The 25,711-nt window shown below is 39.4% G+C and overlaps 1 protein-coding gene across 2 annotated transcripts in view; it reads left to right on the plus strand.

The window, feature by feature from the left end:
• PLEKHH2 (pleckstrin homology, MyTH4 and FERM domain containing H2) overlaps positions 1–25,711 on the plus strand; it is a 101,079-nt gene that overhangs the window by 56,093 nt on the left and 19,275 nt on the right. Inside the window, exons 16-24 of one of the 2 annotated variants that reach the window (XR_005069531.1) lie at positions 6,185–6,265; positions 10,108–10,287; positions 13,312–13,420; positions 14,364–14,476; positions 15,813–15,992; positions 17,946–18,043; positions 22,261–22,438; positions 23,358–23,513; positions 25,320–25,383. Coding sequence is in view for 1 of the 2 variants with exons in the window: in XM_037066576.1 (XP_036922471.1) it covers positions 6,185–6,265; positions 10,108–10,287; positions 13,312–13,420; positions 14,364–14,476; positions 15,813–15,992; positions 17,946–18,043; positions 22,261–22,438; positions 23,358–23,513; positions 25,320–25,417 (1,193 nt within the window). In the remaining variant the exon portion in view is untranslated. Of the gene's footprint in view, positions 1–6,184; positions 6,266–10,107; positions 10,288–13,311; positions 13,421–14,363; positions 14,477–15,812; positions 15,993–17,945; positions 18,044–22,260; positions 22,439–23,357; positions 23,514–25,319; positions 25,418–25,711 lie in introns of both variants that reach the window. The other variant, XM_037066576.1, reaches the window with a different exon arrangement.

Genomic DNA, 25,711 nt, shown 5'->3' on the forward strand with positions numbered 1-25,711 from the left:
TTCTGCCAATCTTACAGGAGGTGGGGACTGGGTAGTCCTTCCTATCCTAGAGGTTTGAATTCTGCTGGAGAAGCGGCTTCTGCCTGGCTGTAAAAATCTCAGGCTCTCAACTCTTGTCCGTCTAATTCCCAGCCCACTGCCCTAGTAGTAGACACAGTCCCAAACTCTCCATTTCGCATAGCCCCTGACTTGCTGGCCACACTGAGTTAAGGCCAGAAATCCCTTTGCTTTTCTGATCTCCCTGCCCAGCTGTATTCACTGGGAACAAACTGTACTTTCAGTCTTGTCCCTTTGTTGTCAAGGCAGCTGCACACAGGGTCCCTGCCCAATACGCCTCAGCTTCCCTTTGAAAAAGTCTTTCTGTGGCACACACACGGCAGCACCAAGTCACTGCTCAGCTTTCGGCCCACACCACCTCTCCACAGAGCCAGAGGTCTCCCCTGGGCATGGCTGGCTGCAGCCTGCCCCCACCCAACCCATGTGCAGGTAGAGTCCCCTGCATCCCCCTCTGACACTCTCCTAGTTGGCGTTTGGTGCTTCAGCTGTGGATAGATGACATGCTGTTTGCTGCGTGTGTGTAGCCGGGATCTCCCCGACCTCGGACATCTTCCCCAGTCACTCCTGGCTGGGTCTGTGGACTCCCCTCGGGACTGAGGTCCCTGCCCCGGGGTGGGAGGGAACCACAAAGCTTTGGTTTCTGATCAATCTCTCCACATCTACAGGCTCCACATATGGGGTATTTCCCCTTTAACTTACAAAATCTGCTTACTGCCCATTGTGAAGTGTCTTCTATACTCCTTGGCTCAAAACTCCGTATCAGCTAAGATTCCATTGATCATTCAAGTTATTTGTTGGAAGAACAGCTGAGAATCCGAGTTGGGGGCTAAAGCAAGTGGACTCAGCTTCCACCTACTTGGTGCCATCTTCTGGCTCCAAAATGTAGATTTTAAGTATACAGTCTGATGAGTTTTGACAGATGTTTACTGTCACTCTATGAAGATATAGAACATTTCCATTACCCCAGAAAGATTACTTGCATGGCATAGTTTATAATAAAGAAAATTTGGCATCAATTTAGATACAGAGTAGGGGATAGCTTAAATAAACATTTTATAATCAGATAGTGCTTTACTATGCAGTCATTTTAATTGTTAAAAATATTTAATGCCACAGAAATGTTATGATGTATTGGGTGATAAAACAAGTAGAGAGCAGATTATATTCACTCAGAATGTATAGAATGCTGTAAAGCACCACTTTTATTAAACATTATTCATAGGGAAACGTCTGAATGCAAGGCAGCCGTACTCACCACGCTACCACCCGTGCTGCAGGGGAAAATGGCTGATGCATACAGAATAGCTCCAGGAATTTTATTGTATTTTATTTTGGCTTAGCTCTGTTTTCTGACTTTTTACTGAGTAACTATTGCTTCATGCTAAGAAATATTATTTAAAAAATTTAAAATTACAGTTGGTTTTGACAGATATTTACTGTCACTTCTAGAGAAATACAGTAAGATATTTACGCACAAAAATAACCTCTGCACTCACTCGTTATTCATGGGCTTTATGTAAGAGGTGAAAAGCTTAGATGCTGATGAGCTATGCCACCATGTAATCTATACTTAGTATTAATATGGGGGTGTAAGTGGGTGCTGTTCCTAGTGTTTACAAAGACTGACCAGCTATTCCAAAAGTAACAGGAAAAAATATCCAATACATGCAACAAAGAAATGAATGTTACTTGTGGTTTGTTTGTTTTTTTCCAAAATATTACATTACCATAAAAATGTTTTTTTTCAGTTACTGATGGGTTCGAGAACCCCCCAGTACTGTATAAATATATACTTTCCAGTGAATATAGTGCGACTTGAAATCACATTCTTGTTATAATTCATAATGACTAGTTGTCCTCCTTTTCCAAGGCCCATGTGTATTAAGCCCTTAGACTTTAATATGAGTGTAGGTTGATGTGATTATCAAATGACTACACCATTGGGGTTTACAGACAGGATGCTCATTAGGTTTTCTTGCTACGATTTACGTGGCCTTGTCCACCCCCATACTCCCCACCCCCCTGAGAGCCTTATAAGAGAAAAACATCCCTCGGTTATTCTTAGTGACTCATTCTGAGCTCACATTCAGGCTACGGTTGGAGCTACTGTGGAACAACTTTGAGTACCTTGGAGGGGAGCAGGGATTTTTTCCAAGTTGTCACAGTGTTCTGATTAAGTACAGAAATACATAGGTAGATATTAAGAACTTGACTAATATGATTCTGGATATTCACTCTTGCAACTTTTACTGCTTAGGAAGAATGTTTTTTAGATAAGAATTTATCTATTTAAAAAACAAAAATGTATTGGGCGGTTACCCCTAGCCAGGCGGTGGGCTGAAGGGGGTTAAGCAGTGGGAAGGCACAGTGGGAGGGCCGGACTGCCAGGAAGATGAGGAAGGGTGAGTAGCATTGAATGTGATGTCTGATGGCCTCAGTTGTCCCGATGAATATTACCCCATAAAACAGTTATTTACTGAGTTTGTGTGTGTGGAGGGGTGCTGGGGAGAAGTCAGGATGCCTTACGGGGAAGTAAGGCCTCAAACTCAAGCAGAGAGAGGATTGGTGGGTGTTACTAAGGGCCCACCTGACGATGGTGATTTGAATTTATGTATTTTTTACTGTCTTCAGAGTCCCACAAACAGGAGCAGAGAATATACATTGTAGTGCTGTGAAGACAGTGATTTTTTTCCTAACATTTTATTATGCAAATTTTTAAATATGCATAAAAATTAGAAGAATTTTACAGTGAACACCCATATTCTCACCACCTAGATTCTACCATTAACATTTTACTTGCTTATACATGTCTATCAAGATGATGATTTAAATATCAATGTTTTCGGATGGGCATTTTCAAACATATATAAAAGTATCAGGAGTAATAGAACAAACCCTCACATATTCATCACCCAGTTTCAACAATTATTAACTATGCCAAGTGGTATTTCATATAACCCCTCATCACCATAATCTTCTTTCTCTTTCCACACTCCCCACTGGGTAATTTAGAAGAAAATGGATAAGAAATTTTGTTGGGTGGGTTTGTTAGCAGCGTAGGAATGCAATGTAACCACAGGTCTTGGAGCAAGAGCTGACTTATGAGCAAACATAGGATCTAGGTTGGTGGAGAAGGAAGAGAGGCCAGGAGGGAACTGGAATAAAATGGGAGGAACAGTGGACTCAAAGTTTTGAATGACTCCAAGGAGCTGGAGTAACGTAAGGAGAGAGGAAGGCAAAGGGAGGTTGAGATCAGAGAGAGCAATATAAATTTCAGAAGCGGAGCGGACTAGGTGTGACCAGGGGATGAATGGTAAAAATGGAGGGACAGCAAGTAAAGACCGCAAGGAACTGTGGGTTAAGGACGTGGAGAGGCAGCGTAGCAAAGAGGCTGGGGCAGGAGCATGGGCGCTGGTGCTGGCCACTGTGTGACCTTGAGTAAGTCACCTACAGGCTCTGTGCCTCCACATCTTCATCTGTAAAGTGGAGATAATAACACTGCCAACCTCACAGGGTGTTGGGAGAACTAAATGAAGTATTTAAGCAGGTAAATTTTTTAGAACAGTGGCTGGCACGTATAAACACTTCAAAAATAATTATTATTATCACAAGAGTTTCACCTAGATTCTGAAGTCGGCAAGGCTGGTGTCAGGATTTGTGGTGGACAAGGCTACAGGTATAAGAACATAGGAAAAGAGAAACCAGGGAGCTTACGTTGTGTGTGATGACAAAGGCCCTTTGGGATGTGACACACTGTCTCCTTCAGAGTTTCAAACAGTGAGATAGGAAGTATCTTTGTTAGGGATGCAAGGTAAAAACTGATTCTTTCAATTATTTAGTCCCCCAAAGCCTTGAGGTTTGAGGTTGCCTTGAAATGTTCATGAGGATTCTTCTAGTGTAATTTGCTTTATTATGACTTTTTTAGAGTAAGTCAGAGTTTAAAGAAATCTTGATATTATTAGTTCTACATACAAAGAGATGGTGTGTTTAAAGACAGCTTTTACAGTGGATTGGCAAAGGTCTTCATTAATTTGTAGTTCTTCAAAAGTGTGCATTGTTCTATTTTAAAGACAAATCATTTCTAAAGGGTACTCTCTACAGCCTGATGCATTATATTCCAGTTTTGATAAGTTTGTTTAAAAGAAGAAAAAAAAACCACTGTATAGCATCATCTATTTAAAACTCCCAGGATATTTGTCTGTAAACACACATTTCTAAATTTAATTAGACTGGAATGTCTTGCCAAATGAAACATTTTTTGTTTTTCCTCAAGCAGCATTCTAAATCTGTCAAACAGAAGGTGGTGGAGTTGTTTGCTTAAACCGTAACTCTGAAAGCCCGAAGGTTGGCGCGTTTGTCGGTTTAAGCGAAAACATGTGTTTTCCTTCTCCTTATGCGTAGTGAGGAAGGAAGCATCTACTGAGTAACTACTATTACTCCCTGTGTACATCTTCTCCTGTGGTCATCGCACAGCCCAGTGAGGTGCACAGCAATCTCGTTACCCACAGAGGCGGGGGGCTGTCAGTTGCCTGCAGATGTCCATCTGGTCTGCGGTAGAACTGGGGTTTAAGCTGGTCTAGTCGACCTCAAAATTCAGCCCTTTTCTACTGTAGTGACTTGCCTCCTGTAAAAATCTATTGTCAATCATTGTATATTTTTCTCAGTGTATTACTGGTCCATTTAAATACAAGTCATGCAAGTATCCTGCAAAATAGGTGCCCTTGCCCCGGCCCTGCCCTGGGACCTCTGTGCTCACGCGCTCAGTCTCAGACACAGGGGCAGCACGTACCACCGCAGGGCCTTGGAAAGTGCTACTCCCTTTGCCCGAGTGTTCTCCTCCCAGACTACTCAGTAGCTCGACTCCTTGCTTCCGGCCTTGCCTCAACCTCAGTGAGGCCTTCCTGAGCACCTTATTTTAAATCCTGGGACAATCTCCCCCTCCCCAAGCACTTCCTTCTCTTTTCCTGTTTTATTTTTTTATTTTTCTCCTTGATACTTGTCACCACGAGCAAGCATGATTGCAGAATGTTGTGCGTCGGTGATACTGGCCAGTGTCCTGGTGTCCAGGGGGCAGGCCTCTCCAGACTACAGCCCACTCTAACTATTGCAGGAGAGGGCTGGCCTCACAGCAGAACTTGGCAGGGCTGGTAGGGGGGTGGAGTCATAAGGCAGGCTCACCCAGGTGCACGCATTCTAGTCTGGGGCGATAGGGTCTATCGTCAATCTGCCCGCTTGCGGGAATGGGGTTCTTGGTGTCTGTCTAGGATTGAGGGTATGGCTGTGACTGGCTGGCAGAGATCCTCAGTGCCGATCCCTGGGCAGGACTGGGGCAGGGAGGAACCCACGGCAAGGAACTTCATAAAGACACCAAATGATGAAAAACCTGCAATATTCAGTAAAATCGTTGATAAAATGTCTTCCACAAAAAATGCATGTAAATGCAAGTTCTGTGTTCTTGATGAAGGTTTAATTGTCTGTCTTCACACAAGGCTTCCTAGCCCTTGAGCAAGGAGACTATGTCTTGTTTGTGGCTGTATCCTCCATACCTGGGCCAGTCTCGGACTATTCAAAAACCAAGAGCTGGGTTCAAATTTTGTCGCAGTCACTTAGCATAGTTCCTGACATCGAAGACATAACTAGCTTTTAATATTATTTTATTATTTAGCATGGGTGTTTCTGGAGAGGACACCAAATGTTTTTAAGTGAATGCATTTTTTACACTTGTAAATCACTTATAATTCTTTAGTTTTTAATCTTTTCTCATTTCTAGCATAAGGTATTAACCTAGAGAGCCGTAGGGTTATTGGAAATCTGTGAAGCCCGGAAACTATGGAACACACGTACTTGTGAAACTGGCATCTTGTTTTGTCCATCTTTGAGTCCTCAGTCCCAGGCGTGGTACTTGACATACAGTAAATGTTGCATGGTGGACACCAAAGCACAACACGCCATGCCGTACTGTAAAGGGCCAATCTTAAACCACATTTGCACGGTCTAGTTGGAGTATCACTTACAACTTGAGCAAACTGGCTGCCTACACAGCTCCCAATAGAGTATATACGCTGTACTTTAAGGCGTTAGGGTTCTGGGCTAGCTACGCTTGTAATTCTTTGAAATCTGATTTCAGGTAAAACATGGCTATTCTAAGAGAGTCTGGTGTACCCTTGTAGGAAAAACATTGTATTATTTTCGCAGTCAAGAAGATAAGGTATGTATGTATTTTTAATGTGCTGTTTAGAGGAATTTTTTGTTTGTTATGTCTTACAGGCTTTTCCTACCACTCTCCTGTTGCTGCTAACACTTTGGAATTTTTGATAAGGTTGAAATTTTGCATAAAGTTTATTGAGTAATCACGTACCTGCAAAGGACTTGATTCTTAATTATATCTTTGCAGCTTTTAATGAATGCATCTTTTTCTTAGAAAAGTCTTGTCTATCCTATTCCCAACCATCAATTTCTCATACTTTCCAGGTCTGACAGACTAGATAAGGTTGAATGAAGGGAATAACAAGCTAAGAAAGAAGAGCAGGGAGGAAAAAGAATCCAGTCCCATCCTGGCCCCTCAAATCCCTAGATTCCACTTATCTATTCATTCATCTACCTATTTATATCCTGTTTACTCATTTTTTAACTAATCTCCTCTCCAAAAGAACTTGAGTTATGTTCACTTGCAGAGGAAAAGGATGAGATACCTAACAAAGATGAAATGTGTGCCCTGTTACTATGTTACTACTCTGTGTCACCTTTGGGTTACTGAAGCCACAGCAACTGAACCAACATGGCCCAAGGATACTCATATGAAATAATGATGCCAGCTGCCCGGGACAGCAGCCTGTGGCTGACCACTGCGTGGTCCAGTGACCACAGGGGTCAGTTCCATTTTCACAGACTGCACTCTCAGTTCTGAGCAGCTGCATTTAAAATGCATGCCATTATTTTTAGTGCTGCTCATGGATGGGAATTAACGCAGCACAGCCATTAAAAATGAGACCTCTGAAGTAATGTGGGAAAATGCTCACATATGTGCTACATGAATAAGCACAATACAAAATTATAAATTCAGTATCATCCCAACTAAATTATAAGTCAGGAAAATAGAAGCCACTCTGTGTATTCCAGGTATAACAGTTTTAATATCAGAGGCATATATATCTTTTAGAAAAGTTACTGAACTTTTAGAGAAGTTGGAGGAATAGGCGTCAGGGAGGGTGCCACTGGTGGTCCCAGAAGTCAACAATGGAACTCTAAGCCCAAAGCCCTGAGGCAGCTGGTTCTTGACGGTTTGCTAGGAAGCTTCTGTGATTCTCCCATCAGCCCGGGCATCTGATGGCAACTGTCTCAGGGGATAATGACGTCTCTGTCACATCTCATGCAAATTCTCTCATAGGCAAACTCTAACTCAGAACCATACAGGAAAAGGGATTCTGACAAATATAATTCCCAACTTCTCTTCTGCAGTTACCGGGAGACTCTAAAAGAAGGTGGTGGTTAGGATGCTGAGTTTATCATTCTCAGTCTGGCAATCTTGGTCAAAATATACATATCAGAAAGATGGGAAAGAACTATGCTAAATGTTGAGTAATTATCTGTGATGGTAGAATTATGGATGATTTTTTTCCTTCTTTTAAAAAAAAACCTTTCTATACTTACCAAGTTTTTATAATAAGCATGTGTTTCATAAATAAAGAATAATTTAAAATTTGCTGAGTGAAACTTGTGTTTTCACCATTACTAATAATAATGATAACAACAGTAATAATTTAATTAAGTGGGTAACCTTGGTCACAGAAGAAACAAGTCAGAAGAATGTGGATTGAAAAGTAGAAATCCGTTATAACTGCTGGAAGAGAGTTGAGAATGCAAGTCAGAATCGGTCTGCTGCCTTTTGTGCTATAGGTATTTCAGGAACAACTTGCTTTTACTCTGGATCAGTGTCTTTTTTTATTCAGTTAAAATATTTAATAAAAGCACTAGATCTATTCATTGTTTATGGAGCTATAGGGAATCTTCTGGTAAAATGAAAAATCACCTTTAAATATTGGGGTTGATGAAACCTTGATTTTTTATGTGATTGGATATACCGAAGACATACAATTATGATAGTGTTGTCATGTAGTGTCATAGTAGAATTCGTTTTCTTTATCCCGTTTTTTAAACTTTACTTTTTATTTATTAATGTGAGTTTCTGCCCTATTATTTTGCTTTTGTTTACTGTCTCTCTTTGTCTGAAAGCATACATAAGTTAGTTTTGCATTTTTCCCTTGGAAGTAAGTTTTCTTCATTCGGTACTCAGAATAGTGCTTTGCAAACAGTAACTACTTGGAAAGTAATTGTTATTAATTTAATGGGGAAAAGTCATATTTTCATGAAAACAACACATTTAATTGAATGAGTTAATTGTACTATTAATAAGCTATTGGGCAGGCAATATTTCATTTTTACATAAGATATTCAGGTAAGACCTCACTGGAAAGGTGAGATTTTAATCGCGTTCTGAAGTAAGAGAGCAGCGTGTGTGTATTTCAGGCAAGGGCATTCCAGGCAGGGGGGGGAAAGCATGTGCAAAGTCCCTGAGGCAGGAGCACAGCTGCTTTGTTTGAGGAATCACGAGAGGTCAGTGTGTTGGGGCTGGAGTCTGTTAGGAAGAGAAAAATAGTAGGAGATGAGTTCATAGATGTAACAGGGACCAAATCACGTGAGGCCTTATCATAGGGACTTGGGCTTTTACTCCAAGTAAGATGAGAAGCCATTGGAGGTTTTTCATCAGAACAGTGACAGGATCTAACTTATGACTCAGAGGAACACTCCAACAGCTGTCTGAGAGAATGAGGAGGCGGCCAGTCACGTGGCTATTACAGTAATCCAAGTGAATGACAATTGTGGTTTAGTGGTGGTAATGGAGGTGTGAGAAGTGCCCAGATTCGGGATTTATTCCAAAAAGCTTGCTGACAGGTATTGTTGACTGAAAGGTATGGGGTATAAGAGAAACTAAATCAAGTCAGTAATGATGCCAAGGTTTTTGGCATAAACAGCTGGAAAGATAAAGTTAGCAACAGCTGAGATGGGGAACACTGCAAAGTTGGGTGTGGAAGAGGACTTACCGAGTTGAGTTTGAGATGCTGTTAGACATCTAAGTAGAGATGGTGGGTCTGGAGTTAACAGTGTAGAAATAGCTAATAAATGCTGTTAGAAAGCCATGAGCTTGGATGTGATCCCCCCGTGTGAATATGGATGGAAAAAGAGCCCAAGCACTGAGCCCTGGGCCTGAGCATGAAATGGACGATGGTAAATGTTCTTGGACTTAGAAAGAACATTTTCAGACTGCGGTGGTGAACCTGGTCAGATATTTTAGAAGCTGTGAGCCAGAAGCAGATTGTGTATTTTCCTGGAAGAAAATATACTTCATTAAAGCAAATGTTTTAAAACAAATATGCTGAATATTCAACACAGCAGATATAATTGTTTTTTTTTTCAATAAAAGAATTGGTAAAATTTAGTGTGCATTAGTTTTAAAAAGTTTTCTCACCTTTAAATAAAGGTGGAAGAAATTATGGCATTGTTTTATGCTATGTTTTATATGTTAATAATTACCTTCAGAGAACACCACTCATTTTATTGGTGTTTAGGGTGACAGTTAATCACATGTCTTTGTACCAGCTCCCTAATTGTGCTACTTTTTCTATGAGTAGTATTGAGACCGTCTGGCCTTGTCCTTCTGACCCAGTACCTCAATCAAATCAACTCTGCAGGGGAAAAAGTCAAATGAATATTCTGACTGAGTTACATCATTTCTTGACTAAGTAAAGTCTTCTTGCTGTTTCCACAAAAATTAAATGTCTGCTATTCATATTTTTCTTCTATGTTACAATTGGGTGTAGTATTTAGGTTGTGAATGGTGTTTTTGCGACAATGTGGACAATCTCATTGCCTTTAGGCATTTGTTTTTTAAAAGGTGTGCTTTATAAAGGTAAAGATGAAAGGAATAGGAAAAATTTTATTAGGGGAAGATTTGGGAAGTGCCTTCGTCACAGTCACTAATATTTACTTTAGTTTCCCTTAGGTCAGATCAAACTCTGGGAGGCTAAAGTTGAGGAGGTTGACCGATCCTGTGATTCGGATGAAGATTATGAAGCCAGTGGGCGAAGCCTGTTATCCACGCATTACACCATCGTGATCCACCCCAAAGACCAAGGTCCAACCTACCTCCTAATTGGATCCAAGCATGAAAAGGTATGTAAGGACTTACTGGTTGGTTTAGAATGATGTAGAGTAATGTCGAAGTACTGGAAATAACTTTCAAATCATTTAAATGGAGACAAGAAAGAAAACTTTGCTGAAGACTGTCAGCTCTGTTTTCAGAGATTCTTCACATCCCCGGAAACAAGCCTTGTTTAATTGTGTCATTTTTGAATCCTATTGATAAAAGTGGTCTCAAGGCTGAAATTATTGCATGAAGGTGTGGAATAAAGGGGCCTTATGTTTCAAATGTGGATGTCTCAGACTGGATTTTTTGGGGTGAATCTAAGCCCTCCACCTTATATTTTTGACTCATTTTCAACAAAATGGTTATATGTATTATGTATATGTAGTCATATATAAAAATATAAACATTAATATAATACAGGATAAAACTTAATTTATGACAAAAGAAGCATCACAGATTAATATGGAAGTAATGGATTATTCAATACATATACTTATATTTCTGTTCATTATACATTGAGGAAATTAGCTGTTTAGGAAAATATTAGTTTAGTTTGTCATCTCATGTATATAGCAAAATGCTTTTCAGGTGAATTTAAAGAGTTAAATGAAATAATTTTTTAAAGAGCTTTTATCTGGTCTTGGAATGAAAAGTACTTTATTTTAAAACGCAATGTAAGAAACAGTAGAAATGGTTGATAGGTTTGACTAAAAAAATTGAAATACTTCTTTATGTCAAGTAAAATCATAACATAAAGGATAATGTAAAAATAAATATTTCATGGCTGGCTACTGTATCTTTAACCATAAACAACTTCTATAAAGTATTCCTTCTTTTTTAATACTCCATGCTATGTATACACCATATTTTCTTTATTCATTCGTCTGTCAGTGGACACGGAGGTTTGCTTCCATGTGTTGGATATTATGAATAACATTGCAGTAACTGTGATAGGTCTTTGAAATCCTGATTTTAATTCCTTTGGCTATGTGCCCAGAAGGAGAATTGTTAGATTGTATGGTAGTTCTGTTTCTAGTTTTCTGAGGACCCTCCATACTGTTCTCCATATTGGCTATACCAACTTACATTACCACTAACAGCACACGAGAGTTCCCTTTTCTCCACATCCTTGCCAACATTTATCTTTGCTTTTTTTTTATGAAAGCCATTCTAATGGGTATGAGGTGATACTTTATGTGGTTTTGATTTGCATTTCCCTTATAATTAGTGATGTTGAGCACCTTTTCATATGTTTGTTAGCCATTTGTATATCTTCAGAGAAATGTTTACTCAGTTCCTTTGCCCATTTTTTAAATTTGATTATTTGGGTTTTGTCATTGTTGTTTTACTATTGAGTTCTTTGTAAAGAACTCAATTGGAGTTCTTTCTGCATTTTGGATATTAACTCTTTATTGGATAAATAGCTTGCACATGTTTTCTCATATGTCATAAGTTGCCTATTCATTTTATTGATTGTTTTCTTTGCACTGCAAAACCTTTGTAGTTTGATATAATCTAATTGTCTATTTTTGTTTTATTGCTTATGCTTTTGGTGTCGTATCTATGAAATCATTGCCAAGATCAATATCCAGATGTTTTGTCCCTATGTTTTCTTCTAGGAGTTTTATGGTTGTAGGTCTGTGTTTAAGTCTTTATTTCATTTTGAAATGATTTATGTGTATAGTATAAGATAAGGGTTTAAATTTATTTTTTGTATGTGGATATCCAGTTTTTTTAAAAAACACTATTTATTGAAGAGACTATCCTTTCCCCATTGTGTATGTATTCTTGGCACCCCTTGTCAAAGATTAGTACATATGTGGTGTTGTTTCTTGGTTATTTATTCTGTTCCATTGGCCCCTGTGTCTGTTTTTATATCAGTCCCACACAGTTTGATTACTATGGCTTTAGAATATAGTTTAAATCTAGAAGTGTGATGCCTCCAGCTTTGGTTTTCTTGCTCAAGATGGCTTTGGCTATTCAGGGTCTTCTGTGGTTCCATATGAATTTTAGGATTTTTTTGTAAAAATTACCATTGGGATTTTGATAAGGATTGCATTAAATCTGTAGATGCTTTGGGTAGCATGGACATTTTAAAAATATTAATTCTTGCAATCCATGAGCACTGGATGTCTTTCCATTTATTTGTGTCTGCTTTAATTTCTTTCATTGGTGTCTTATAGTTCTTGGTATAAAAGTCTTTTGCCTCCTTGGTTAAGTTTATTCCTAAGTATTTTATTCTTTTTGATGCTGTTGTACATGAGATTGTTTTCTTGATTTCCTTTTTGAATAACTTATTCTTAGTGTATAGAAGTGCAACTGACTTTTGTACACTGATTTTGTATCCTGCAACTTTGCTTCTCTTATTAGTTCTAACACTGTGGAATCTCTAAGTGTTTCTTACATATAAGATTACGTCATCTGCAAACAGATATAATTTTACTTCCTCCTTTCCAATTTGGATGCCTTTATTTCTTTTTCTTGCCCTATTGCTCTGGCTAGGACTTCCAGTGCTATGTTGAATAGAAATGGCAAGAGTAGGCATCTTTGCCTTGTTCCACATCTTAGAGGAAAAGCTTTCAGTTTTTCACCACTGAGTACGATATTATCTGTGGGCCTTTCTTATATGGTCCTTACTGTGCTGAGGTAAGTTTGTTCTTGGTATTAATTCTTCTTTAAATTTTCTAGATTTCTTAAGCATTTTATATATGTTATTTGTAGGCAATGGGAGTCAGATTTTAAACGTGATAAAATTTATCATATTTCTTAAAGAAATATTAACTGGTTGTATTTATTCTAGTCTCCTAACATCGTATACTTTCCTTAATTATAGAAAATAATAAAAATGTGAACAGTGTGAAAATATACTATGAGCACAATTGAAGTGAGCCTGCTTCAGAGCTGTGTGAATAAGTGGCTTTTAGTTATTGTTTTATAATTAAGGAGTTTTTTTTAGTGTCAAAGTTTTCTACTATTTATATAAGTTTTTTCCATTGTCACCAAAAATTAGATATTGGTTAACATCTCTATTAATATGTTTTGTTTTTAAGGACACTTGGCTTTATCATCTGACTGTGGCAGCTGGAAGTAACAATATAAATGTTGGCACTGAATTCGAACAACTCGTGTGTAAATTGCTAAATATTGAAGGAGACCCTTGTAAGTTCATAACCTATAAGGCTTTATGGTTTATGAAATGGACCCTAACCTCCTTAGCCTAATGGAGTTTTCTCTTTGTGGGTTCATTTCCTTGCAATGTACGTACCGTTTCACTGGCTTTTCTTGTCACGGGCCAGGATTTTCACTGTGGTTCTTAGGCATCGGGGACACCATCATCCCCCTAAATTCCATGTTCTGTGATACCTCTGCCTTTGCTCACATTACCCCTCTGCCTGAAATGCCCCCCTTCCTTCCCATTCCTCACCAACCTGATAAAATCCTACCTCCCATAGAAGCTCGCCCAGCCAGCCCACTCCAACTCAGCTTCTGGCTCATGAAAGGTTCTGAATAAATATTAAAATTATGCCCCAGTGCACTTTGCCATTTAACTCTTTCATAGCATTTGTTGCTATGCACTGGAATTATTTTTAATGGGTTAAGGTTTCCCAGTTGAGAGTTTAGATTCTGTATTATGCTTTATTTAATTTCAGGGATCACATTTTAATCTCATTATTCAACATGGGAATTTAATAAATGTTGATTTTAGGAATGACTTCAAGTTCTTCTTTATCATTCTGTTCCTCCTACTTTGGCTTCTCCTGTCTAAATCTTTCTGTAGCTCCTTCTCCTGTGTAATCATCTCCTTACCTGGGTTGCCAGTTTTTAGCACATGTAAGCAACATAATATTGCCCTGGTGACTTGTTTCAGCCAAGACTATTAGGACCAACCTCTCCTAGATTTCCTTTCTCGGAAACCGGAACATAAGAATCCCCAGTGGTCAGGAAAATGAAATGAAATAATGTTGCCAAAGGTTTTTCATGACCTTGGTGACTTAAAGTCTTGAGCCAGGCCTGAATGAACTAATTTCTAAAGGGCTAATAAATGAGAGGCCAAAATAAGCGACTCTTTCTGTTTTCTGCTCTTATTTTGTTCTGCATTTAGCCTCTCAGATTTGGAGACACCCCACACTGTGTCACAGCAAGGAAGGAGTTGTTTCCCCTCTGACCACACTGCCTTCTGAAGCTCTGCAGACAGAAGCTATTAAATTGTTTAAGGTACAATTTTATCTGGAGTTATATGTTATTAAAAATGTAGTTGGAAAAATAATAATAAATAATTGAGGGTATAAAGTTTCACTTTTTCCAAGAAAATTTTAAATGTGATTATTATGAAGAATAGACTGAAATAAAACTAGGTGAATTTAGTGTGCTTGCTGAGTGAGGATTTGGGTTTACTGGAATGAACTATGCCTAGTTTGGGTGATGTGAGACGCAATAGCAGGAGAATCATTTACCCATTAACCTCTCCGGTGGAGAGATTCCATCCATCCCACCTACCTCAGTGTTGGGAGAGGGACCAGCCCCCTCCTTCTCCAGTGCTTCTCTCCAGTCCTCATTATTCAGCTTGTTCAAGACCCCTGAGCACTTGGAAGCTGACATTCAGCTATATCAGCATTCAGCTATTTTATCTTTTGTCATCAGTGAGCTCCTAGTGACTCTTCTCCCCAAAATAGTGACAGATACTTCCTTAACATGATGCAATTGAATGCTGGAAACATCTTTTCAGTGATTATTGCATGCTGTAATGCTGGGGCAGCCATACTTTAGGGTAGAGACTGAATTTATTTCATTAGATTCTGTCCTCAGAAGAGATGAAGACTACCTACTGTATAACGACACAATAATTAAAGTCAACCACTGGTGTTCCTTAACACTTCAGTGTTTCTTAGATATATTGTGTCTAATCAGATTTTAAATCCGTTCATTCATTGAACATTTGCTCTGTCACTCTCGGCTGTGTGGAGAATAAAAAGATAAATAGGTCACAGTTTTTGTTCTTGCGAAGTCGATAGCCTGGTGAACGAGAGGTCGTTCGTGTTCTGTATGCCCCTAAGGTGAACGCGTATCCTGCCCTTGTCCGGCGGAGTGCTCTGTGTGTGTCAGCCGGGTCAGGTGGCTTTGTAGTGTTCGTGTTTTTCAAATCCTTACTGATTTTCTGTCTGCTCGTTCTCTCAGTTATTAAGAGAGGTGTATTGAAATCTCCAACTGTAATTATGTATTTGTCTCTTTCTCCTTGCAGGCCTACCAATTTTTGCTTCATATATTTTGTTAAGTACATAATCATTTAGGATTGTTATGTCCTCTAGATGAACTGACCCCCTGTATTATTATAAAGTGACCCTCTTTATCTCTGGCAGAAATCCTTGCTCTGAAATCCACTTTGTTGGATATTAATGTAGCCACTCTGGATTTCTTTTGCTTGGTATTACCATAATATATCTTTTTCATCCATTTGAAAAAAACTGTGACTAAGAATGGAATCAATATAATTCATGCAGAATAAATCTAATCATTCATCGCCTTGAGTATGTAATTTTTTTTCCTAATTCAGACCTGCCAGCTTTTTATAAATGCCGCAGTTGACTCCCCTGCAATTGATTACCACGTGTCTCTAGCCCAAAGTGCTTTGCAGATCTGTCTGACACATCCTGAGCTACAGAATGAAATTTTCTGTCAGCTCATTAAACAGACAAGACGGAGACAGCCACAGAATCAACCAGGACCATTGCAGGTATATATATGATACACACACATGCAATTTAAAATGATGTTGCTGTCTTCATTGTAAGAATGATGCATATTCAATAAAGACATTTGGGAAATACAAAAAGTATAAGAAAGAAAAATAGCTATTAATATTTTGATGTATACTCTTTGAGTTTATTTATATATTTACGTGTTTCTGAAGTATGTGTGTATATTTATACACGCTCACATTTTTCACATTTCTAGGGTTACAGTGTGCATATTAATTTTTTAAAGCTATAGAATATATTTATTTCCCCTGGGTTCTTCAACATTTTTCAAAACATTAATGACTACATTCATATCAGTGACTATCCATTTAGGTTTTCCCAATTATTTTTCTTATAATAAATACTTCTGCAGTGTACATCTTCGAACCCAAATCTTGAGTACAAGTCCAGGGAAGTTTTTGGAATTCATCTCTAGGATTTCCATATATCTCCAACAATATTCTGTTTATTCTTCTTTTAAATTTTTCCAGGTAAAAAGTGATATTTCACTATTGATTTACAATGCATTTCTTTAATTATTAGTGCAGCTGAGTATATTTTTCAGGTGATTTTTAGTCGCTTATGTTTACTCTTCAATGAATGCCTGTTTTAATCTTTGCTTACTGACTCCTGTTAACTACAGGATGAAATAGAAATTTCTTATCCTATCATACAGGACTCCTAGGTTTTGTGGGACTTGGACCTTTATACAATTAACATTTTGTATTCTTTTTCCACATTTTGAAAGAACATGATCGTGTAAATACAGTTGGTAGGGCTTTTCCCAGAGCCTTGGGTAGAGGGGCCTGTGCGGGAGATGGATTTTGAAGCCTAAGCCTCATGTGCATTAAGTGCCCTTCATTATCTGGCTCCAGTGGCCTCTTCCTCCACTTCATTTTATGCATCCAGCCTCCAGCACACGATGAAGGCCTAAAAGCTCCGCATTCTTGAAACACACCCTGTCTTTACGTTGTTTCCTACTTTGCGTGGGGCACTGCTCCTGTTACTGGGATCTCCCTGCTCTGTTCCCACCTGTAGCCCTTACAGTCCGCCCCAGCCACACCTCTCCTGTGAATTCTTCCCCGGCTCCCACAGCAGTCAGTCGTTCCTTCTGTTGGTTATTTGAAAAAATTTGATTGTAAGTAACTCAAAAAGAGTAAGGACAGAGCTTTGTTTTCCCCTCCTCCTTTTTCATATAACACTTTAAAAAGTATTGAAGCTGTACTTGCTTAATGGAAAACAATTTAAAATAGGAAAGAATACAGAATAGAGCAAAGAAAAAGGAAAGGTCACATATAATCCTGTTACCTAATCTGTTAATATTTGTATACTTGCCTCTTATTTTTGTATGTATATATGTATGTGTGGGTAGATTGGTTTTCTTTGGGGATATATGATTTTTTTACTATTTTTCTTTTTTTTAATTGTTCAGTTACAGCTGTCCCCATTTTCCCCCCAATACTCCCCCCTGCCTTACCCACTCCCCCACATTGATTCCTCCCTCTCCCCCACTCGTCTTCCATCTGCCCTCTGTCAAGGTCATGACTAACGTTTCAGTGGATGAGTAAATCCATAAATAACAACAACGACAAAAAGCAATGTTCCTACTCGTTGAGTGTGATGTCAGTAGGATCACCTTATCTGCATGTCTTTTGGCATCTTAGCAGTAGACAACAAAATGCATAACTAGGTGGATTGTGGATTTGACCCAGTGTGGCTTTTTAATGTTTTTATGTATTATAAGTGCTCTGAGAAGATAAAGGTATAGTTGGAAGAAGCCAACATATTTGAGCTCAAGAAAGGCTACCAACTACCAAAATAAATAAAACCTTGAAAACCACACTCACACACACACCAAAGAAGGAAGACTATCAACTTCGACAGTCGCACTGGCTCTGATTTGGATCTCTGCCACGTGGCGTCTGACCTGTGCTCCTCTCTTTCCCCAGGCTTGGCAGCTCTTGGCGCTCTGCGTTGGGCTCTTCCTTCCCCACCATCCTTTCCTGTGGCTCCTCAGGCTCCACCTACAGAGGAATGCGGATTCCAGGTGTGCAGAAAACTAGCCAGCTGAACCATCTGCGTGGCCTCTGAAAACCTACGATAAATTCTAAGTATTTAGAAACTTGCCAGGCACATTTATAGGAGAATGTATGAGACACGTGTTGGTATAGGGAACCTTTGGTTATCTTTTATGTCGAGCTTGGAAAATATTGTGTGTGTTATGTAAAATCTCTTACAGAAGAATGCCATGAAAGCTTGGAACCTGACAAAGTTTTTAAGTGAAAGGTCTGAGTATATTTCAATTATGAATGACTTAGTGTTAGTTACCGTTATAACAGAAAGTATCTTGTTTTTTCCACATTGAATTCTTTATGTGGAAAACTTCCCTAATGGTCTTCCCTCCTTTGATACTTGTGTGTCCTTGAATTTCTTCAGAATTTTTATTTCCTTGTAAAAAGACATTTAAAATCCAACTGTCACAATGGCTTTCTACGCTGGGACCCAGGGCATCCAGCCAAGGGTTATCAGGGTCATTTTGTCTCAGAGGTCGATGTTGGGCTCCTTAAATAGACTCTGGGACCAAGATAAACAAACAAACACAAAGGAACAAACAAAAAAAAAACAACTGTGAAGCAGCAGAAAAATACTCTCCAGTTGTTAATATGTTTGGGGGACTTTGTTGTCAGGGTCACATGACTTCAGTTGCAATCACTGACCAATCACCCAGACAAAGGGTGGCATTTTAAAATCTTCCTAGAAGACACTTGAATACAAATATATTAAGAGGTATTATCAATCTGATTTTATTAACAGAGAGAAAATTATATATAACAAAGGAGGGCAAATAAGATCTCTGTCCATCCAGCTTTTACATTCATTTACTCCAGTGGTTTTGTTTAATGCTTAACATTGTTTAAGACATTCATGTTTTATAGGATAAAGAGGAAATACATTTCTGTTTAAAGATACTTTCTTACCTTGTTTAGTAGTCAAATACTAACTTCCACATTCTTCAAACAAGAACTCTGCTACATCATGTGTTAAGTTATCCTATGCTATTATTTATTGTTATTTTCTTTACATTTGTTAATATAATTACCATACAAGGGAGGATGCAAAAAAAACTCAGAATTATCTTCTGGAGGGCAGGGCCCTTGGTAGTAGAGGCTTCCCCGGCTAGGTGAGTGTTCTAGGAACCCATGTGCGTCAGTGTGTACCAGCTGGTGTTGTTGTGAGAGGCTGCATTTGGATTCAGTGAATTTTTTTTGAAGACTCTTCCCATGTGTTTACCCATTTCATGATGGGTGATTTCCATCTGCCCACATCATGCTGAGTGTTCAGCAGTTTTTGACCCAAACAGCATGACCCCTGTGCCCTACTCTTTCTATCCACCCAGTCTTGCCTGAGTGACTTTTTTCCCCGGATGAAAAAAGTCATCAAAGGGAAACATTTTGCCGATGTGGAAGAGGTGAAACAAAAAACAGCAGAAACACAGATGAATGAGACTTCCGCCAAGATGGAGGTGTAGGTGGAAACACTGTGCCTTCTCCCACAACCAAGTTTAAAGACAATAAAAGTTTAGTAAACAAAAACGCAGCCAAAACACAGAAAATTGAACTATATGGAAGTCCAACAACAACGAACCATTCAACCAGGACCGGTAACGGGCGGAGCCAGCAGCGGAGCAGGGTCGGGCAGGAAAGATCCCCCAACCCCAGGCGCTCAGGCAGCTGTGGACGGATTGCAGATGTGGGGTGGCAGACCCAGTGAAGGCACAAGGCAGTAGGCTGACCGAGGTCACACATTCACGCGCAGATAAACCATCAAAGGAGCAAGCGGTGAGATGGACCGAGCTGGCCGCAGTAGCAGGAAGCTGCAGAGGGGGCCGCCATTGCTCCTCTTTGACCCCGCCCCCACATTCAGCATCACAACCCAGCAACTGAGTTGCCCCGCCCTGGTGAACACCTAGGGCTCCACTCCTCCTACCTAACAAGCATGAACAGTCCAAAATATGGCTCAAGAAGAACTCAAAGCCCCAGAGCCGATAACTCTATAAGTGACCAAGAAATAGCGAACCTCTCAGTTGCACAGTTCAAAATACTGGTGATCAGGATGGTCACAGAACTGGTTGATTTTAGTCACAAATTAGAGGAACATATGAAGGCTAAACTAATTGAAATGAAGGGAAATTCACAGGAAACCAATAGTGATGGAAAGGAAACTGGGACTCAAATCAAGGGGGTGGACCAGAAGGAAGAAAAAAATGACCAAACAGAAAAATATGAAGTAACAAGAATTCGAAAAAATGAGGAGAGGCTTAGGAACCTCCAGGACATCTTTAAACATTCCAACATCCAAATTATAGGGGTACCAGAAAGGGAAGAGGAACAGCCACAAGTGGAAAACTTATTTGACCAAATAATAAAAGAGAACTTCCCCAGTCTGGCAAAGGAAATAGACTTCCAGGAAATCCAGGAAGCTCAGAGAGTGCCAAAGAAGTTGGACCCAAGAAGGAACACACCAAGGCACATCATAATTACATTACCCAAGATTAAAATGAAGGAAAGAATCCTAGAAGCAGCAAGAGATAAGGGGACAGTCACCTACAAAGGAGTTCCCATCAGACTGTCAGTGGATTTCTCAAAAGAGACCTTACAGGCAAGAAGGGGCTGGAAAGAAGTATTCCAAGTCATGAAATCCAAAGACCTACATCCAAGATTGCTCTATCCAGCAAAGCTTTCATTTAGAATGGAAGGACAAATAAAGTGCTTCTCAGATAAGATCAAATTCAAGGAGTTCATCATCACCAAGCCCTTATTATATGAAATGTTAAAGGGACTTATCTAAGAAAAAGAAGATAAAAATATGAACAGTGAAAGGACAGCAAACTCACAGTTATTAAAAACCACACCTAAAACAAAAGCAAACCAAGAGGACAGCTAGATCAGGAGTGGAACCATAGAAATGAAGATCACATGGAGGGTTAGCAACAGGGGGAGTGGGAGGAGGAGAAGGGGGGAGAAGGTACAGAGAATAAGTAGCATAGATAGTAGGTAGAAAATAGATAGGGGGGAGAGCAAGAATAGTAGGGGAAATATAGAATCTAAAGTATTTGAGACATGTGGTCATAAACTAAAGGGGGGATGGTGGGAGAGGGGGTGTGCAGGGGGGAGGGGAATGAAGGGAATGGAAATAGAACAACTGTAATGGCATAATCAATAAAATATATTTAAAAAAACAGCAGAAACATTAAATGGCATCAAAATTGATGAATTCAAAAACTTTTGATCAGTGGAAAAAAAGTCTCGGTATGGCATCACATGGAGAATACTTCGAAGGTGACTGAAGTTTAAACATGTAAGAATATGAGTTAAATACACAATATTTTATAAATAAATTCTGGGTTTTTGGGGTCCCCCCATATGTCGACTATATAACAACTGGTATTTTAAAATTCGTCTTGTGACTATAATAATATGATAAAGACCAAGAATGCTTTGTTGGCAAGTTTCATTTAGTCATTGGCAAAAGCAAAGAAAGTAGAAGTAACAAGAACTAACATCACTAACTTAAGCAAATGAAGCAGCATCCCTGTGTCCTACATCCAAGGCACTGCCTGAAGGGTGATAAGGAGACAATAAAGTGTAGTTCCTGCCGTCACTGCGAGCAGATCCTGTAAAGAGTCAACAATACAATACAAGCCCTGAAGTGTTGATACCAAGAGTGCATTAGGGAGCCCTGGCTGGTGTGGCCCAGTGGGTTGAGCACCAGCCTGCAAACCAGAGGGTCACAGGTTCCATTCCCAGTCATGGCACATGCCTGGGTTGCTGGCCAGGTCTCCAGTAGGGGGTGCCTGGGAGGCAACCACACATTGATGTAAAAAAAAAAAGTGCATTAGGGGTGGTTTGGTTATTTTTTTCAAGAGTCCTTATCTTTTGATTTCTTTTATTTGAATCTCCCCCAAAGCAGTCCCTGAGATAAGGAGTGAAAGTAGTTTATTTGGGGGGGTGCAGTAAACAACAGTGGGGGCTCATATTATGGGCTGTGTTGTGTCCTTCCAGAAAAGGGTAGAAAAGAAGGTAGAGTCTGAGGAAAGTTACAGAGACTTAACAGTATCACGAAAAGAGAAAAATCACTGTCAAAATTAGCATAGTGCATTGTAATAATGTACACCAAGGAGAGCTTTCTGAATGGCTTTGTGTATATAGTAGGTTGTCTTAATTAAATTCATTCTTAGGCTATATCTTAAGTTTTGTGTTATAGGACAGAATTTGGAAAATATGCCATTTATTGCCAGCGATGTGTAGAAAGAACACAACAAAACGGAGATCGAGAAGCAAGACCCTCGAGAATGGAAATTCTTTCAACCCTTCTCCGAAATCCTTATCATCATTCTTTGCCCTTCAGTATCCCTGTGCACTTCATGAACGGGATATATCAGGTAGGTTAGACTTTCTACCCTGAAGGAAGCACACCCAGCCTAGGGTCCTACGTACAATATCAACTCTGGACAACTGAGAAATGAGACTGTCTGCCTACCTTCGTCAGCCGCTGGCCGTGGGAAACTCGCAAATTAATTCAGAACAGCTGAGTTTTGAAACAGCTTTGCTGAAAAGGATTCACACTAAAAACAAATCTATACTGAACCAAATAAGGGAGGAGTTTCCCTGCCATTACGGTTCTGATGGAGAAAACAAAAATACTTCTGTTGAGGTCACCAGTGCACCTGCTAGATGAGGAAGTAATTATTAACATGGGTGTGTGCAAGTCCAGCCCCTTTAAAGTCTCCAAATCTCAGGAATTATCTAGGAAAAATTATGTGGGCCCTCCCAACTCTCAGATCTAGATACTCGCTAATCACGTGAATTGAGCATGTTCCAAAACTAGCAATTAGTCTTTGTAGCCCTAAGCCTTTTATCACAGAATTCAGATACTTAACTGCCTATTAAAAAGCAAACATTAAATGCATAAAAGTTCACTTGGTTTAAGTATATTTCTTGTTTATTTTTTCCATCTGCTTGAAGATTACATACAATACTGTAACTCTTGGTTTGCTTTTAATGGGTAGGCATAATATCTCTGCAAAATGTTTACAGCTGTCAAATTACCTGTCCATTTTGAATTCCTGTTAGTTGGCTGAAGCCAGGATTTCTGAATTCTTACAGCAAGCTGATGACTAAAGACAACATGAATTTTCTCCAGTGGCGCTATGCAGGGGGTAGGGGAGGTGCGGGAGCACCCAGATAAATATAGGGTACCATTAATCATGCATCAGGTATGTCCTGCTTCCCCACTAAAATCTAAGTTTGAAACGCACATAGTTTTTTTATTTAGAGAACGACTTTGTTATTTCTGTTTAGGTAGTTGGATTTGACGCATCCACCACAGTGGAAGAATTTTTGAATACTTTGAACCAGGACACAGGAATGAGGAAGCCAGCGCAGTCTGGATTTGCATTGTTCACCGACGATCCTTCTGGCAGGGATTTGGAGCATTGTCTTCAAGGAAACATCAAGGTGAAACTAAGTCCTTTTAAGGAGGCGCACCCAGCAAACAGCAACGCAGCTACTATTCGCTATTTGCACAAGTTTAGTTCAGGAGTTTTCAAAAAATTTAAACAATCTAATCTTCACGGTAAAAGAACTTGCAGGACTTTGTCAGAGCCATAGAATTCTTATATAACTGCACACACACATACTTCATGTTAAGGAGGGGGAAAGGATTAATAGTAGTAATAATAACCCTAAATATTAGGTGGGGGTGTGGAAGCTCCAATAAAATGGCTTTCCATTTGATTTATTCACTCAGTAATATTTATTGAACTATTTATTGTATCCCAGGAACTGGACTAGACCCTCTGGAAAATACAAAGTATCAGAAAAAGTCTCTGCCCACAGCAAACTTTGGATTTGCTTAGGGAAGAGCAGCCGTGTACACTAATAACTTCAAACTGGAAAGCAGTCGACGTGTTAAGAGGGCTGCGAACATCCCACAGAGGGGACATTAAGCCCAACAGTGGGAAGTAGGGAAGATCGGAACTGGGTTTTGAAGAATGAATAGAAAATGGACCCGGGGAAATAAAGACATAAGGAAAATCATGAGCAAGACAGAACTGGAAGATTTTTAAACAGTCTTTTCCAGGCCATAGTGAAATGACTAATAAAGTTTCTAGTGGTGGTGACAACTAGACATGTAGAATTACAGAACCAGAAGGAACCTTAGAAAAACAAATATTAGCAAATGAGGAAACCAAGGCCTGGAGCGGGAGATGACTCCTTTCCAGAGCTGGATCTGGCCCCTTTCCTTCCTTGGTGTGGTCCTTGATTGCCCGTGGGAATAAGTGACTTGTTACTGGACGAAGGTATGTCTGGGATTGGAGATGACAGAACTGGAGCAGAGTAGGGGAAGAACTAGATTTATAAGTAATAGCTTCCAGGTTCGGGGCATGTGCAACATTAGGAACCCCCCCAGTCTAGCTCCACTTGCAGAACAGCCTGTTTGGGCTCCGTGGGGTTCTGCAGAATGCTGTTAAAGCTCGCACCTAGTTCCTTAGGCCTGCTGGTGAGTGGGTGATGGCTTCCCCTGCACCTCTTGGCCTCTGCCTTCCACTGCATATTAAGAAATCTAGGTAAATCAATGTCTTTTCTCCTCAGCTCCAAGCATATGCTGTTCAGTTCAACGAATCCAAATGTAAATTTTTCAGACAGACATTCCTAGAATATCACTGTTAATGAATTGCTCAAGAAGACAAGCTAGCATTTTTGGCTGACATGAGCTGAGTGAATATCAGGGGCTTTGGGGAATGACTGCTTACCACAGATTTTTGAAAACTTATTTCTATTTCTGTAAATGATCTGTTAAATAAACAAGCATTTATTTGGTTCCCAAAGAATTTTTGTTCTTTCCCGATCAAAGACTTAAGATTGTAGTCCAGATTTCTTTGGTATGACTGCGGTCTTTATAGACTCAGAAGGTAGAAAAGTTGCTTCTTCAGTGACTAAATCATGAGAAAATTCCAGTAATCCTCCTGTTTCCAGCCTCATGTCGTTCTTCATTAAAATTCTATTCTGAATAAAAAACGAATTCTACCGTCCAAAGTTAATGTGTGTCCAGAGGGATACGTGGACCAAAGAGCAATTTACAATTAAATCCTAAAGTCTAGAGCTGCACTCAAGAGCAGCTTCAAGAGCTTGAAACAAAAAGCTTCGGTCTGTTTGGTGTGATCACGCTAATTGGAAATTTTTTAGTGTAAGGCATGCCTGTTTTCAAACTATACCAATTTGAAAAATATTATAAATCTCCACTTTTCACTTCTCTTCTAGATTTGTGACATTATTTCTAAGTGGGAACAGGCCTCCAAAGAACAGCAGCCTGGGAAGTGGGAAGGTACGAGAACTGTTCGTCTAACTTATAAAAACAGGTGTGTAAGACCATCGCCAACTACCAAAGTAGGAATATATGCTTGCCTTCAAATCATGCACTTACAATTTAGTTCCCTACTAAGGAGCCTTAAAAGTTTGATTTATTGGCATATTTTTTTACAAATCATAACTCTACTGCAGGAAGAAACTGTCACATAAAATTTCATTGCTAATTCTCGTCCCTTAATGTCATGAATAATTGTATTTTATAGAAATATGCATTTGGATGAAGATTAGAAAAAAACTACAGGAAATAAATAGCTGCCATCTTAGCATAGGGTGAATTTTTCACT

The sequence above is a fragment of the Sturnira hondurensis genome, unplaced genomic scaffold (assembly GCF_014824575.4).
Source record: "Sturnira hondurensis isolate 20B ecotype Veracruz unplaced genomic scaffold, ASM1482457v3 Scaffold0016663, whole genome shotgun sequence".
Classification (NCBI taxonomy): domain Eukaryota; kingdom Metazoa; phylum Chordata; class Mammalia; order Chiroptera; family Phyllostomidae; genus Sturnira; species Sturnira hondurensis.